This window comes from Lycorma delicatula, chromosome 8 (assembly GCF_047948215.1).
Source record: "Lycorma delicatula isolate Av1 chromosome 8, ASM4794821v1, whole genome shotgun sequence".
NCBI lineage: Eukaryota > Metazoa > Arthropoda > Insecta > Hemiptera > Fulgoridae > Lycorma > Lycorma delicatula.
Genome location: NC_134462.1, coordinates 101,396,090 through 101,412,101, shown reverse-complemented (window position 1 = coordinate 101,412,101; position 16,012 = coordinate 101,396,090). Strand labels below are relative to the sequence as shown.

General features: G+C 31.8%; 1 protein-coding gene across 1 annotated transcript in view; it reads left to right on the top strand.

The window, feature by feature from the left end:
• bma (SCY1-like protein bma) overlaps positions 1–16,012 on the top strand; it is an 823,269-nt gene that overhangs the window by 531,687 nt on the left and 275,570 nt on the right. The window contains exon 5 of the mRNA XM_075374176.1: positions 8,026–8,171. Coding sequence (XP_075230291.1) covers positions 8,026–8,171 — 146 coding nt within the window. The remainder of the gene's footprint in view (positions 1–8,025; positions 8,172–16,012) is intronic.

Below are 16,012 nucleotides of genomic sequence, written 5' to 3'. Positions count from 1 at the left end.
TAATTCTTCAATATATTCCACCCATCTATCGACTTTACCTTTCGTATTATATATTGGTGTACCATCTTTGTTTAACACATTATTAGATTTTAATTTATGTACCCCAAAATTTTCCTTAATTTTCCTGTATGCTCCGTCTATAATTTAATTGATATAGCCGTTTATTTGTTGTTAATTATTAGTTAGTGTTATTATCAATATTACAGCACTGTTTAAAGTTCGTTTTTATGGGAATTATGTATGTAAAATACAATAAAACTTTTTACGCAGCGCGTTTTATCTTGTTTTATTGTTAATACGATTTTTCCGTCATTGCAACTTTGAGTGCTTAATAACTCGACGAAGGTATTAACAGAAAAACGGAGTTTACCATTGTTTTTCTTGTAAAATTTTAAATCGTAATCACGTGTCATATGTTCATCATCCTATTGAAAAAAAATTAAGTTTGATTCAATATGGCAGATCCAAGATGGTGCACAAAAATTAAAAGCATGATGCAAAATTTTTTTTTAACTATGTAGAACTCCACTTCTTTCTGCCTTCAAATACCTCTCAGATATACAGAATAAAGTGGTTTCCATACTTAAATATAACATGTTATATATATATATATATATATATATATATATATATATATATATATATATATATAACTTTAAATTTGATAGAAATAATTTTATTAAAGAAACAACTGATACTGATCATTTTAATGAAAAAATCATATAAAATATCCAGAAAAGAATCGACCAAAATCTTAACAACTAAAACATTTATTTCTTACCTCGAAACAAATGCGAAGAAGGAGCTGAGAAATTACGAATAAAAATTATATATGTATATATTCCTTTCCATTTAGCAACAAGGTAAAAAATTATTTTCTTAAATCAAACTTTAAATTTCCGTGGATATATCTAGGAAACTGGTCAGTGTTTTCGAAAATAAAGATAAAATTTGTCAAAATATTCATAAATTGATTTATAAAGATTGTCGTTTAGGATCGCTAGGAAAAGTTGAAAGAAAGATTTGAAAATAAAATAAAGGAATGTTTGATTTATTGTAAATACAGAAGATCAGAGAAATTGGCAGTAACTCAAAAATACTTGAAGGATGATCACAAAATCAGTTCATTAGAAACAGTAGTTTTAAAAAAGGAAGAAAAATCTTTTAAATAAATATACAGTAGTAATTAATAGTGTAAATTGCTTGATTAGTAATAATTAGAAACTATGAACCGGTAACTGGATTCCGATTTCAAAAGTCGAATTCAGAGAATGGAAAAAAGTTTTCTTTTTATATTATCAATAAATTTTTTAAAATTAGATTTTTAATTTTTATATTTATTTTCAAGTACCCTAACAACTACAAAAAAATACACCCTCCTTATGAAATATAACAATTTAAAACAATAGTGTTCACTTAGAAACATGCATTTTAACAAGAAAAAAACAAACTAATTAATAAAATCAAGAGATGAAGAGACAAAACGCAAACAGATTACAAAGGAGTTGAGTGATTTTAGAGCTTTTTAAATATTGAAATTTTAAATATTCAGGCCCGCCTTGCCGGTACGTTGCTACCGGAGGACTTGGTGGTGACGATCGTGCAGCAGGAGTGTACATCATCAGGCGTGTTCGTTCGCTTTATTCCGTCTCGACATGCTTATTGTGGTGGAATGATGAGATTGCTCGCATGAGGTATGGGTGGTCAGGAAATCGTTTCATCGAGCTGGAAGAGACGTGGTTCTCAAGATGTTCAGTCCTTGTAACGTTTTGTGGAGGCGAGGCAACTTACAAGGCGGCAATTAAGGAAGCCAAAAACAGGTGTTGGAGGGATTTTTGTGACATGTTGAGAACCCGTGGGAGAAAGGTTTTCGAATAGTAAACGGAAAATTTGGGAGGAGAGCTCCGGTCCTCACGAACGGCAAGTACTAGATGCTGTACAGGTGTCCTACTGGTGAGAACCCGCTAAGAGAGAAGATAGCCGTCGACAACTTGCCCCTCTTCAGCATAGACGAACTGCTGCCAGCAGGGAAGAGGCAAAGCGGGGAAAGAGTCTGTTTGTCCTCCACAGGGCGGTGGACACATCGTGACCCGGTAGGTCGAGCCTTGGGTCAACCGCAGATTTGGTGCGGTGACGTACTGGCTGACGCAATTTTTATCTGGCCACGGCGTTTTTCGGGTATACTTACATTCCAGGAGGAGAGCCGATTCCCTTTTGCCTTTCTTGCAGAGAGCTCGATACACCGAAACACGTCGTTTCGACTGCCGGACCTGAGCTGCTGAACGTCGCTGCAGTGAGTTGGTGACTGGGCTCCTTACAGTTGACACAATCATAGACTGTATGTTACCAGGGGTTATCAGGAGGTTTCGTACGATAACTGACTTTGTGACAAGAATACTCCAGCACGAAGCCAGGGTTGTGGGGCGGCGAAGGGTTGAGGGACAGCCCCCTGCGGAGCTGCCGTTTGTCTGTGCTTGCACGGATGGGCGGCAGTGATGAGGCACTGGAACTCCGTCATCCCTTCGCGAAAAAGACCGAGATCCGATGGGAATGCCCTACACAGGGTGCTCTCAGTAGAGTCATTGGCGTCAAGACCGAGTCACGGCTTCTTGGGTGGGGTCCAGGAACGACGTAGTCGGGCTTGGATATCTCGCGCCCTAGGAGTTAGAGGCAGGCAATGAAAAGATCTAACCGGCGGGCTGACCTGTCGGAATAGACTTATGGCCGGTGGACGGGGAGGCCCGTTTGAGTAGACGACCTCCTGGGTTGTGCTTTGCTTTGTTGTGGATCTGGCCCGGGGGAGGGTGAAAAAATTGAAATTATAACAGATTATTTACCAGTACTACAACGTTCACGTAGATATGCGTATAACGTAATGATATATTCGCTGTTGATGATTAAAGCTAAATAAAAACATTTTTTAATTGTCCAAAAAGATAATTTAACTTTCCGCTTTTCAGTTAAATAACATAGCTTACCCGTAAAACTTGCTCTACTAAATACAAGTATAAAAAAAAAATTTAAGGTTACTCGAAAACAAGAAACAAGTTTTAACGTGAATATAAATTTAAAATCTCCTTATTTGTTTGAAGTTAGTTCGTAATAAAAAATATTAAAACACGTTACATTTAACCTTCGCCGTCTAAAAATAAAATTACTGAAAAAGATTTCCTCTGTCTTATTTTACTGATAATAAAATAAGGTATCTTTGTAAGTGAGGTGAAGTAACTTGGTTTTTTTTCAAAGAAAAGAAATAATAATATTAAAAGGAAACAAGTTAGTTAACTTAAAATAAATATAATAAAAATATTGTCTTTGGAATACTTTGTCGTTTACACTACTTTCTTTCAGAAATAAAAAGTATATTTTAAAAGTCTTCAGATATCAGAAGTTCATTTTTCTGTATAAGATAAATAGTCTGTATATATTAAAAGAAATATTTATTTACGAATAATAAAGTAACATAAAAAAAGAACTCTTGACAAATGTATTTTATTCTGGTTTTCTTTATAAAATATTCTTTGAGTGGGTATAACAATTTTTATTCTTTAATAAGGTAACTTAATTGAATTTATAAAAATATTAATTATATCCTGTGTTTATTTTGTTTCATCATAAATAAATAAATATTATATTTAGATCAATATACGGAACATACCATTTTAAATCGGCCCAAGAAATTAATTTGTTTTGGTGGCTATTTAATTTAGCGTACTGTTTGTAATTGATTAAAATTATTTTCTAGATCCAAAAACTAGTACTTTAATAAAATAGTAAAATAATGTAGCCTTTTATTCATCAAAATAAAAAATATTTTTCATTACTAACCACTGCCACATCTTACTAGTGTTACAATTTTGACATAAAATAAAAAAACAACCTACGTTCATCACATCCAGCCGATATGTTTAGTGGCTTTCGGGGGCTTATTTTTTTACCATTAATCTTTAAGTAAAATATACAATATTCAACAAAATATCGTAACTGTTATCTTATGACTACGTTTTAAGTTAAATTAACAGAAGTTAAAGAAAAAAATCCACAGATTTAGATTCACTGACGAACTCTACAATACAAAATTTGATGAAAAAAGCTGCCAACACAGTTGTAGAACTTTGTTGAAAGTCCTACAACTGTGGTTGTTTCTGATGCACGGCTTACACTCACAACTTAATTTTATATATTTATCATTTTATTTAAATATAATATTTTTTGTTTGTTTAAGTCAATGATTCTAACTAAAGCGCGCAAGCATATTGAATTTAATTCGCGCGTATGTGGTAGTACTAGCAGCGACGGTCGGCACTAATTAAACTAATGTAATTTCACAACTTACATAGAGAAAATTTCGCTTTTACGGTCGGCAGACTGGTGTAGTCGCGAGGCTTATCGCTCCAGGTACCGAGTCAAACGAATGATCGAGTTCAAAACCCAGCCAAACAAATTTACTTTTTAACACTTTAAATTCATTTATTTAATTATACCGCTTACCTGTGACGTAACAACATAGCTGGCGACTATACAGCTGTACTTCGTCAGTACTACCAACCGTTGAAATATTAACTAAATTAAATAAAATAAATAATTAATATTTAAAGTGTAAAAAATAATTTTGTTGGCAAATCTGTGGAATTTCAAATGTCCCGGTCCAAGAGGACAAGGAAAAAGTAATTTCCCTCAGGTAAAAAGGGTAAATCCAAGATGGCGGACTGCGACACAAGCGCTCCTTGTGGTGAAAGGGTGTATTATTGAGGCAGTATACCCATTTAGCAATTAATTTTTATCATTTTTTGCGATAGACTTTGCAAAAAATATTTTTTGAAAATATTGTTATCTTTTAATCGTTAACAAATACGCCTAAGAAAAATATACCTTAACTGGGCGAAATCTCGATATAGGTGACCTTGCTGTATAGCTTCAGAAGATGTAATGGCATCAATCTCCCATATATAGAAGAAATCTGATCAAGTTTGGTCAAAATCGGTCCAGTAATTCTGAAGAAATAAGATGTTTTAGAGGCCGACACCGAACACACACACACAATCACTCACGCACATAAGAACGATAACATCCGGGAAATTTCCATCTGGTGTTTTGCGTTCCTTAGGTGTCAAAAAATTCAAGATCCGGTGAAAACTGCATATACCCACATTGGTTTAAAATGTATTCAATAATCGATTACAGTACTTTTCCTTCTACAGCTATAGAACTATCTAGATGGAAAAGTAAAAATTTGGTTCGACAGGTTGTATTTTAAATATAAATTAATCAAGAACTCGTCCTGTTCATACCCCACAGGCCCTCGCTGATATTTCGTTTTGAGGGGAACGGTAAACTTACCGTACCGTTTACCTACTCGGTAAACTTGGCGTTTACTACAGCTAACAGATATCTCGTGAAGATCTTCTCATCAAGTATTTCACGAAAGTTAAAGCTCTACCGAGTTACTTTGGATCAAGGATTACTAAAATCACGATAAAATTGATCTTAAAAATTCTAGCATCGTCGATCAATCTGTTTATGGTTTTTCTACATTTAAGAATGATTTCTCACCCCAAAGATATAAAAATGTTCTGATCCCTGCTCCTTCATCTACTCTCACATGAAATCGTTGAAACTTAGAAGGAGAGGACTTTTTATTCCGGGGGTCACTTGGCCGGTTGACTACAATGTCAAAAATACTACATAGAGTGGCCCATAAGTAGTAGACCATACGTTAACGTGCCGTAACTTCTAGCAGCGAAGACATGAAAAGCAAACAATGGTTTATTTTGTAATTCAAACGCTCTAATACCGGTTTTTCGTTATATGATAAACTTGCGTACCATTAGCGTCAATATAGGCTTGTAAGACACATTTTTCACACGATTTTGCACACAGTACATGAGAAGCAGCAGTAAATTCCTCAGCAATCAATCCTTCACGTCCTGTAGTGTGTTGATGTTGCGGGAATAATTTCTTTCCTTTAAATAGCCCCACAGAAAAACATCTGGTGAGATGAGGTCAGAATAGCGGATCGGCCATTCAGTTGGCCCGCGACGTCCGATCCAACGTCCAGAGAATGCTTGATCCAACCGATTCCGTATTGTTATGAGCGGGAGCTCTATCCTGCTGCCACCACAACTGATCAAGAGGTCTCTTTGTAGGAATAGAGGGTAAACAGTGTCCCTAATGAGCTCCAAGTAATTCTCACCATTGACGCCATCTTCAAAGAAGAAAGGGCCTGTAACTCCTTGGTACGTAACACCTTCCCATATCATGATGCCGGAACCTACCGAATTGGTCTAGTGATGAACGCGTCTTCGCAAATCAACTGATTTCGAAGTCGAGAGAGCCAGTGTTCATGTCCTAGTAAAGGCAGTTACTTTTTATACGGATTTGAATACTAGATCGTGTACTTAACCACATTAGATCGAATACTTAATCACACATCTCAGAAATGGTCGATCTGAGACTGTACAAGACTACACTTCACTCATACATATCATCCTCATTTAACCTCTGAAGTAATACCTGACGGTGATTCCCAGTGGCTAAACAGAAAGAAAAGAGACCAAGATGCCGGGACTTTTATCATCGTACTCGACTACTACATTTAGATTTGACGTACATCACATTTGGATTTGAAATTTGGTTTCACCAATCCACACCACATTCTGTTCCAACTGTGTGTCCTCTTCTAACTTGGTGAGCCACTCTTCTGCAAACTGCAGACAGCTATCAGTAAAAAAAAAACCCTTTTAGAACATTGCATTATGGCACCTCTGCTATATATTACAAGTTAATCCCGTAGAAAATCCATTTCCGCTAGAAGCTATTGCGATTCAAGCTGTGGTCTCCTATTTATGGGCCATTCCTAGTTGATGACACATCTCTAAGCATTATAAGTTATATTACCTTAACCAGTTGTTTTTGAAGATATTATACTTCTAAATAGGAAAATCAAACAATTTTTTTTTGATCCCTTCTTCCCAAGATCTCAAGGTTGTTTTTTAATAAGACAATTTAAATCAAAGGATTTGAATACGCATAATTTTAATTACTTTAGAAATCGGAGAATACTTTTTCTTAAACGTAAAGAGATGTAATTTTATTTTGAAAAATCTTAACGTACAGGTCTTAAATTATTTGTAGCATTCAGTTCACCAGCTCTATCCGCGGTAAACCTTTTGTATCTTACACACAACGCTGTTTAATAATTTGTTTTTAAATTTATTCTGTAATGCACTATGATTCATTGAAGAATTGGTTAACTCTACAAAACTTGTCGGATGTATTATTGCATGTATTTTTGAATTGACTTTGGATATATACTTGCTCTATACCATAAACCGAACAAAAATATTTTTTATGTAATTAATTTACAAAATATAAAACAAGAAAATCTTCATTTTTTTTAAACGGTTTTACGGTTGTTTTTTTTTTTTTGTTTTGCAATTTATTTTAATAATCATTTTTTTATATTTTGCAAAATTATGTTTAATATTTCTGAACGTATACATTCCTAGTTTTCTTTATCTAAATACAGTAATTATCGTTTTCTTAAGGATAAAACAAAGGAAGAATTTTCAGAAATAAACATTTTTAAGGAAAATTGATCCTACAATTTACGTCTAACCATGGTTGTTGTGATTTAGATATTATTCACTTAATAGGAAAGCTTTGGCAATAATTTATAATAAATTCACAAATTTATTTTGTATTAAAACAAGTATTATCCTTTAATCAAAACTTGAATTATAATAATTAAAGCTGCCTAAAACAAAAGTAAATTTTTTTTTAATTACTTGTACTAATTAAAATATATTGATTTTAATAGCTTTTGTTTATTTTTTTTAATTTTCCGATTAAATATCTTCGATAAAAATCATTCAAGGAATATATCAGGTTTTTGCTGAAATCTGAAATACTTGTATGCATTTTGTTCCTGAACTTTATTCCTATCATGGTTGTGTAAATATATTATTTTAATAGTTTAAAAAAATTAATATTTTAATTTATTTCTTTTTATTTTATTTGTTACAGCCCCTGAAGTGCAAACATCTTCAGTATGCAGCATTCTGAGCGACATGTTTTCGCTCGGTATGGTTATTTGTTCAATATTTAATCAAGGTCGGCCTTTAATACAGGCAAATCATAGCAGTTCTACATACCTCAAACAACTGGAACTTGTAAGTTAATTTTTCTTTTTTTTTATTACGTAATTTTCTTTTTATCTCGCGTACTGATAAAAATAAAATACATTATATTTAATTTTAAGCTACTGAGAAAGATTAGTATTATTGTGAATTCTTTTTCTTAATTTTAACTAATATTATTGACTAATTAAATAATTCTGACTTTCTTCAGAAATCTGTTCTTATGAATTTATCTGTTCTTATGAAGTAAATACTCAACTAGGTAGCGAGCATCTCACAAGACGCTACCACTCCGTCACGGAGATCGGCTTTTCGATTTTCAAAATTTCAAAAAATATTTCCTTAGAATGTTTTTAATAGTACAATTTGCTTTAATTTTTTATCTTATAATTTTTTTTAACAATATATAATTTAGCACGAACCATAAAATACCTTTTTCAGAAACACCTAACACACTTAAAATTTCAACAAAAAAAATTTGTAGCGTGTAACGTTATTTAAAACGTTTATTCACTTCTTTTTTTTTTGTCTTCAGTCGTTTGACTGGTTTGAAGCAGCTCTCCAAGATTCCCTATCTAGTGCTAGTCGTTTCATTTCAGTATACCCCCTACATCCTACATCCCTAACAATTTGTTTTACATATTCCAAACGTGGCCTGCCTACACAATTTTTTCCTTCAACCTGTCCTTCCAATATTAAAGCGACTATTCCAGGATGCCTTAGTATGTGGCCTTTAAGTCTGTCTCTTCTTTTAACTATATTTTTCCAAATGCTTCTTTCTTCATCTATTTGTCGCAATACCTCTTCATTTGTCACTTTATCCACCCATCTGATTTTTAACATTCTCCTATAGCACCGCATTTCAAAAGCTTCTAATCTTTTCTTCTCAGATACTCCGATTGTCCAAGTTTCACTTCCATATAAAGCGACACTCCAAACATACACTTTCAAAAATCTTTTCCTGACATTTAAATTAATTTTTGATGTAAACAAATTATATTTCTTACTGAAGGCTCGTTTAGCTTGTGCTATTCGGCATTTTATATCGCTCCTGCTTCGTCCATCTTTAGTAATTTTACTTCCCAAATAACAAAATTCTTCTACCTCCATAATCTTTTCTCCTCCTATTTTCACATTCAGCGGTCCATCTTTGTTATTTCTACTACATTTCATTACTTTTGTTTGCTTTTGTTTATTTTCATGCGATAGTTCTTGCGTAGGACTTCACCTATGCCGTTCATTGTTTCTTCTAAATCCTTTTTATTCTCGGCTAGAATTACTATATCATCAGCAAATCGTAGCATCTTTATCTTTTCACCTTGTACTGTTACTCCGAATCTAAATTGTTCTTTAACATCATTAACTGCTAGATCCATGAAAAGATTAAAAAGTAACGGAGATAGGGAACATCCTTGTCGGACTCCCTTTCTTATTACGGCTTCTTTCTTATGTTCTTTAATTATTACTGTTGCTGTTTGGTTCCTGTACATGTTAGCAATTGTTCTTCTATCTCTGTATTTGTACCCTAACTTTTTTTAAATTCTGGACATTTTATTCCAGTCTACGTTATCGAATGCCTTTTCTAGGTCTATAAACGTCAAGTATGTTGGTTTGTTTTTCTTTAATCTTCCTTCTACTATTAATCTGAGCCCTAAAATTGTTTCCCTTGTCCCTATACTTTTCCTGAAACCAAATTGGTCTTCTCCTAACACATCTTCCACTCTCCTCTCAATTCTTCTGTATAGAATTCTAGTTAAGGTTTTTTATGCATGACTGGTTAAACTAATTGTTCTGTATTCTTCATATTTATCTGTCCCTGCTTTCTTTGGTATCATGACTATAACACTTTTTTTGAAGTCTGACGGAAATTCCCTTTATTCACTTTAAATGTATTATTAACGTAAATTCTAAGCATGAAATTTCACAAAATGATGTATTTTTGTCCAACTATTTTTGTACCATGGCCTTCTGACCTTTTCAGTTATAATAACTTGTTTCAAATAAATCGTTTATACTATATTTAGAGAATAATAATAATAAGGCTAGAATGGTCATAAGTTATTTTAATTACAATTGGAACTAAATCGTATTACTATTACTAACTAGCTTAAATTGATGTCTAATACTTTAACAATTAAATTTTGAGAAAAGAAGTAAACAAAAACTCATAAAAATTTTGTTACAAGAATAAAAAAAAAAAACTTTTACTTATAATAGCTGATATTTGATGGACGATGATTGAACTGATACGAAGTGATGGCACTTGGGACGAGAGAAAGAAAGCGAGAGAGAGAGAAAGAGAAAGAAACGAGCGAAAGAGATAGGCTGTAAAAACTGTGTAATAAAAACTGATAGGCATTTTTCGATTTATATACAAAAGAAATCTATTTATTCTTTTCAAAATATTCTTTTACCTAAGTTCAGTATTAAAATATAAAACTGGATGTCAATCAATTTCTTCTTTTTTTTTTTGTTAGATGGAAACTTGACAAGCTATCTATTTTATAAGATTAATATATAAAAATCAAAACTAAACATATGCTTGCATAATTATTGATTTAAAAACTCCATATATCTGGATTACACTATTTAACATAAAATCAACCAAGTCATTACTAATTCTGTCAAAATGAATTTTATCATTATAAACACATCAATTTATAATAATACTATTGATTTCCATAAATAAATTCGCAAACGTTTGTTAATTTCGTTGAAGAAAAAAACATTTGCCAACGTTTTATTTGTCTTTTACAAGTATTTTTAGAAATCGTTTCGACTAAAAAATCGACTTTTTGGTTGTACTGTAATAGAATGTGTTTTTTTGTGTATAGTCATGTATACCGGTATCCCTATATATAATAATCAACAGATATATATATATGTCATAGGCGAATTAAAAAATCAGGCTTATTTTAAAGAGCGCTGTCATTTTGCATTGCGCCCGGAAAATTTGAAAATTATCTGGCAATTTCTAATCAGCCTGATATTTTTCATGCTTCTTGTAATGAGCCCATACAACTTTAGGCTAATTAGAAAATGTGCAATTGTTTGCTCTATATAGAGAAATGGAGGTCAAATATAAGCTTTATTGCTTATAATTATCAGTATAATCTAACCATACTTAATCTACGCTCGCTAACCTGAACTAGCGAGCGTAGATTAAGTTTGGTTAAATGATAATTTCTCTGAAACTACCCAGTGATATGGAAGAAAAAATGCGCAAACGATTACATGTTTTTTAATTAGCCTAAAGTTGTATGGGCTCATTAAAATAAGCCTGAAAAATGCCAGGCTGATTAGAAATTGCTAGATAATTTTCAAATTTTTCGGGCGTATTGCAAAATATCGTAGGCTCTTTAAATTAAACCTGATTTTTCAATTCGCCTACAACTTATACACAGACACACATATATATATATGTATATATATATATATATATATATATATATATATATACACACACACACACTCACACACAAACACAAACATCATTAAAAAATAATTTTATTTTAATAATTTCTACACATAAGTTTGAAGCTTATTCGTGGGATATAGAAATGAAATTTTGTAGCGTATGAAAAATGCCATACCTGAGCGGGATTTGAACTCCGGTTCTCCGAATGAAAGGCTGAGATGCTACTATTCGATCACAGGAATTGGCTTTTCGATTTTCTTTGATGGTTTAATTTCTCTCGTAAGAGCTCATTTATTTTGATACAATAATCCACCATTACTAATATATTGGAGTACGTTAAAAATTAGTTTCAACAATTGTAAATTAAAAAACAAAAAAAATCACTTAATATAAAGGCAAAACAAAGGAAGTGTTTTTATTACTACATTAAATACATATCAAAAGAACTTTTTTCCTTCTGTCCTTATGCATATATTACAGTGCTTAATCACTGAATTACACATTTTTCAAATTACACATTTTTGTGCCGATTTATAAAATCTAATAAGTTATTAAACGACTGCTTAAAAAAGTTCAGTTCATTTGGATTCGAAGAAAACAACATGTCTTTAACGATTCCGCAAAACGAAAATTCCCAATGTTACAATTACATTAACGTTGATAATATCATAAAGTATCACTTAGCATATCATAAACAACCTATTCGTATCTGTTCAGCAAACGTTTTCTAGAGGTAGTTTCTACTTTGAGGAACTAATACAGAGGTGCCAAATCTTACTGTCAAACATAAGATAGGACGACATCGAACACAGGATCGTTTAATAGCTCGGGTATAACATCTTAAGATTCGGACGGATGTTACACTTTCAACGAGGAAGTGAGCTTTGACTTTCCTTTTTTTATGCTCTCACACCAAACATTGAACTCCAGTTACATTAAGTTCCTTCTTCATAAATACGATAGGATTTCATTAAATCAGTAAATACAAATGTAATAAAATAAGAATAAGGATAAATATGAAAAATAAGGATCTATTTTACAATGAAATTCCATCTTTCTGTCAGTATTGTCTTTACGAACTTCATGAAGGAATCTTGTCCAGTAATACCTATACACAACTTCCTTTAGAATGTTTTGCAAACTTGATAAAGGATTTCCAGCCGAACGTAAGCCTTTCTATTCGACGTTTTCGAAGGTTCTTTACTAATGTCACTGCAACAAGTTGTTTATTCTGTAAAATGGAATTAATTTAACATTACCTGGTCGTGTAATATCTCCAAACGCCTCCACCATTTTCAAATTTTTTTCTAATTTAACACATAATTATCGTGTGAAATTACGGATACATTGTGTTTAAATACATTATACCGGTCAATAATTAAGAATTAGGAAATCACACATGTAATTCACTATTAACGACAACAGTATCGTTATTATTTTCCGGCGGTGAAGCATGAACACTTACGTGTTCTTGTTTTTCTACGTGAACGCTATTATTTTCAGTAAAAAAAATGGACCGAAAAACAATTAATATAGTAATTATATTAGCTGATTACTACTGAATATAAAATAAAGATTTCCCACCTGTTATAAAATATTTGAGAATTTAAACCTGCTTGCCGAAAAAACTGATTTTTATTTTACGGTGTATACATAGTTTTGTGCATTAAAATCTAATTTGAATCATTAGTACAGTACAAAAAACCGTACTTTGAGTTAGAAGAACTATTATAACATCATTTGTGATCTGGTTTATGCCATTTAATTACAATAGAGTGTTAGTTGATAAATGGATAGTGGTTTTCAATGGATTTATCTGAAGTTTGGCGATGAGAATTTCGTCATTACTTGCAACTTTGACGTCATAATCCGTTGAATTGGCTTACGCCGTACATACAAGAGTTAAAAAATGTTAAAACTACAGGTTCAGTGAGGAATAAATCAGTAATTCTTCAAAACGGTCAGACTCTCTTGCTTCAAAGTCCGTATCATTCTCTACGGTGACATATTCTTTCAAACTAAGGTTTCTCAGCGATAAATAGAAATATAATCCAGTAAATGAACCACATGATTTTTTGCAGGAAGTAGCTATAGCTTTTGATATAAGGATAACGGTTAAAACCATAGAAAATCTTTTTGAAAACCGCATCATGACCCGAAACGGCGATACGATATGATTTACGAGATAACGGATCTTTTGGCTTGAAATTCCTTTATATGAAGATTTTAAAAAAAGCTTGGTGATTTTTCATCCTCCTTATAGTTAGAATCAAATGAAATGAAGGTCAGATTCATAAAGATATTGAAACCGTAGAAATTTAGCAGCGAATTTTCATTAACCAAAGTAAGAATGCATATTTATAAAAGATCAGCTGGAGTATGTTATTAAGAAATTATTGTTACGTAAAATGTATAATGAATACAGAAATTTAACCATTAAATAGCCTTGTAAGTAATAAAATAAAAATCAGTTTAAATTTTGTTACGAGAAGAGGTAATTTTTCTCGGCTCCACCTAGACGGAAATTTCATCACACACTCTGACCGCGTACGATACCTTGCACTCTGCCCCTTGTTTGTCGTGGAAGTATTACGTGAGAGAAAAAGGAAACAGTTAAACACGAAGTATAAGAAGATTTATTGGTTGTTAGACTGGAATTCACACTTGTCGCTGTCCAACAAACTTTTAATATAAAAGGTGATTCTAACACCGACTTGGACATACGGCATAGAGGTACTGAGTACGATGAGCAAGACTAACATTGAAATTATACAAAATTTTCAGAATAATCTGACAAGGCATCGTGGCACCGGATCGCCGGTGGCTTACGAAGGCATCGTGGTTTGCACCGAACAAAAAAATTTACAAATACTTAGAATTATTTTTATGTTCACGCAGAGGTGAAACGGTTCGGTTCAAATTATAGACAGCGGTTAGATAATAATCATGTAAACTTTCTAACAGTTAGTCACCTAAACGCCTACAAGTTCGGGGAATCTGAGTGACTCTTAAGCTAGTTCAATATTCCATACTGTGACGAGCATGACCTGATGAGGAGCCTAGCGTCTTTCTATTTATCTCCATGAATTTGTTATATTACTGTTTTTCTCTATTCTTTAATATTGTTGTAAGTTTTTTTTTTTTTAATTAGACTTTTGTGTACTCTTGCCTATATGATTTTATTCAGTCCGCGTGTGTTTATATATGTATGTGTGTACTTTACTTATTTATATCTTTATGAATAGGGATATTTTATTGTGGTCCCTCACTTGGAATCGATTGTAAATAAAAAAAATTGTGAGGAAAAAGAATTTTATATACTTATATGTTATTTAAATTACCCTTTTCCGCACACCATAATATTTCGGATAAACCTTCTGACAATTGCGTAAGCCTATTAATTTTAATGTAATTATTACTTTATATACATTAATTTTAATTTTTTTTACTTCCTTGTACGAAGTAAAGGAAGAATTCTGATCGCGAAAATTCTCGGTTTTCAGATTTTAACGGAAATATCCATTTTGATCATTCCTGAATCCATTTTGACAAGTTTAGGCGTAACGTTTGTACGTACGTATTTATATCGCATAACTAGAAAACGATTAGTCGTATGATGCTGAAATTTTATATTTAAGACTTTTGTAACATTTAGTTGTGCACCTCCCCTTTTGATTGCAATCAACTGAACCAAAAATGTTCAAAAAAGGCCAAAATCCAAAAAAAAAATTGGATTTTGGACTTTTTCTTAACTGTAGTAATAAGCCCTCATTTACAGCTTTTCAAGCGGCACTTATTTTCAATTGTTCCAGAGGTATAGCCAAATAAAATTTTAATTAATTAAATATTTGGATCTTACAAGGAGAAGGCACATCGGTTCAAATCAGACTTCATCTGCTTTTTTTTTTTTTAATTTAAATGTATTGATTTATTAATAATTATTAACCTCTGATTGTAAAAAAAAAATTACAATAATTAATAATTCATTAACAAAAAAAAAATATGTATATATATATATATATATATATATATATATTAAAAATATTAGGTTATTAATGAAATAATATTTTATGTACTTTTCATTTTTTTTAAATGTGTATATGTAATTTAATAGGCGTACAAGGAAGTCATATGGTGTCCACATCAGATTTTTTAAAAAAATATTACGTAAAAAAGCTTTTTTAATTTGTACTCTACATGAAAATTCTAATAATACATGAAAGAATATTGAAATGTTACAAAGTAATTTTTTTTTAATACAAAATATCGGTGAAATTAAAATAAAAATATTTTTTTGTCGTTTAATGTTTATTATTTTTAATAAATTTCCGTTTGAACAGCTTTTAATGTTATCTGACTTTGATGTTTTTGACAAGATAGTCATAAACAGTATGAAAATTACAACGTCAATAACAGTAAAGTAAAGTGAAAATGGATTTATTAATTTATCTTTATA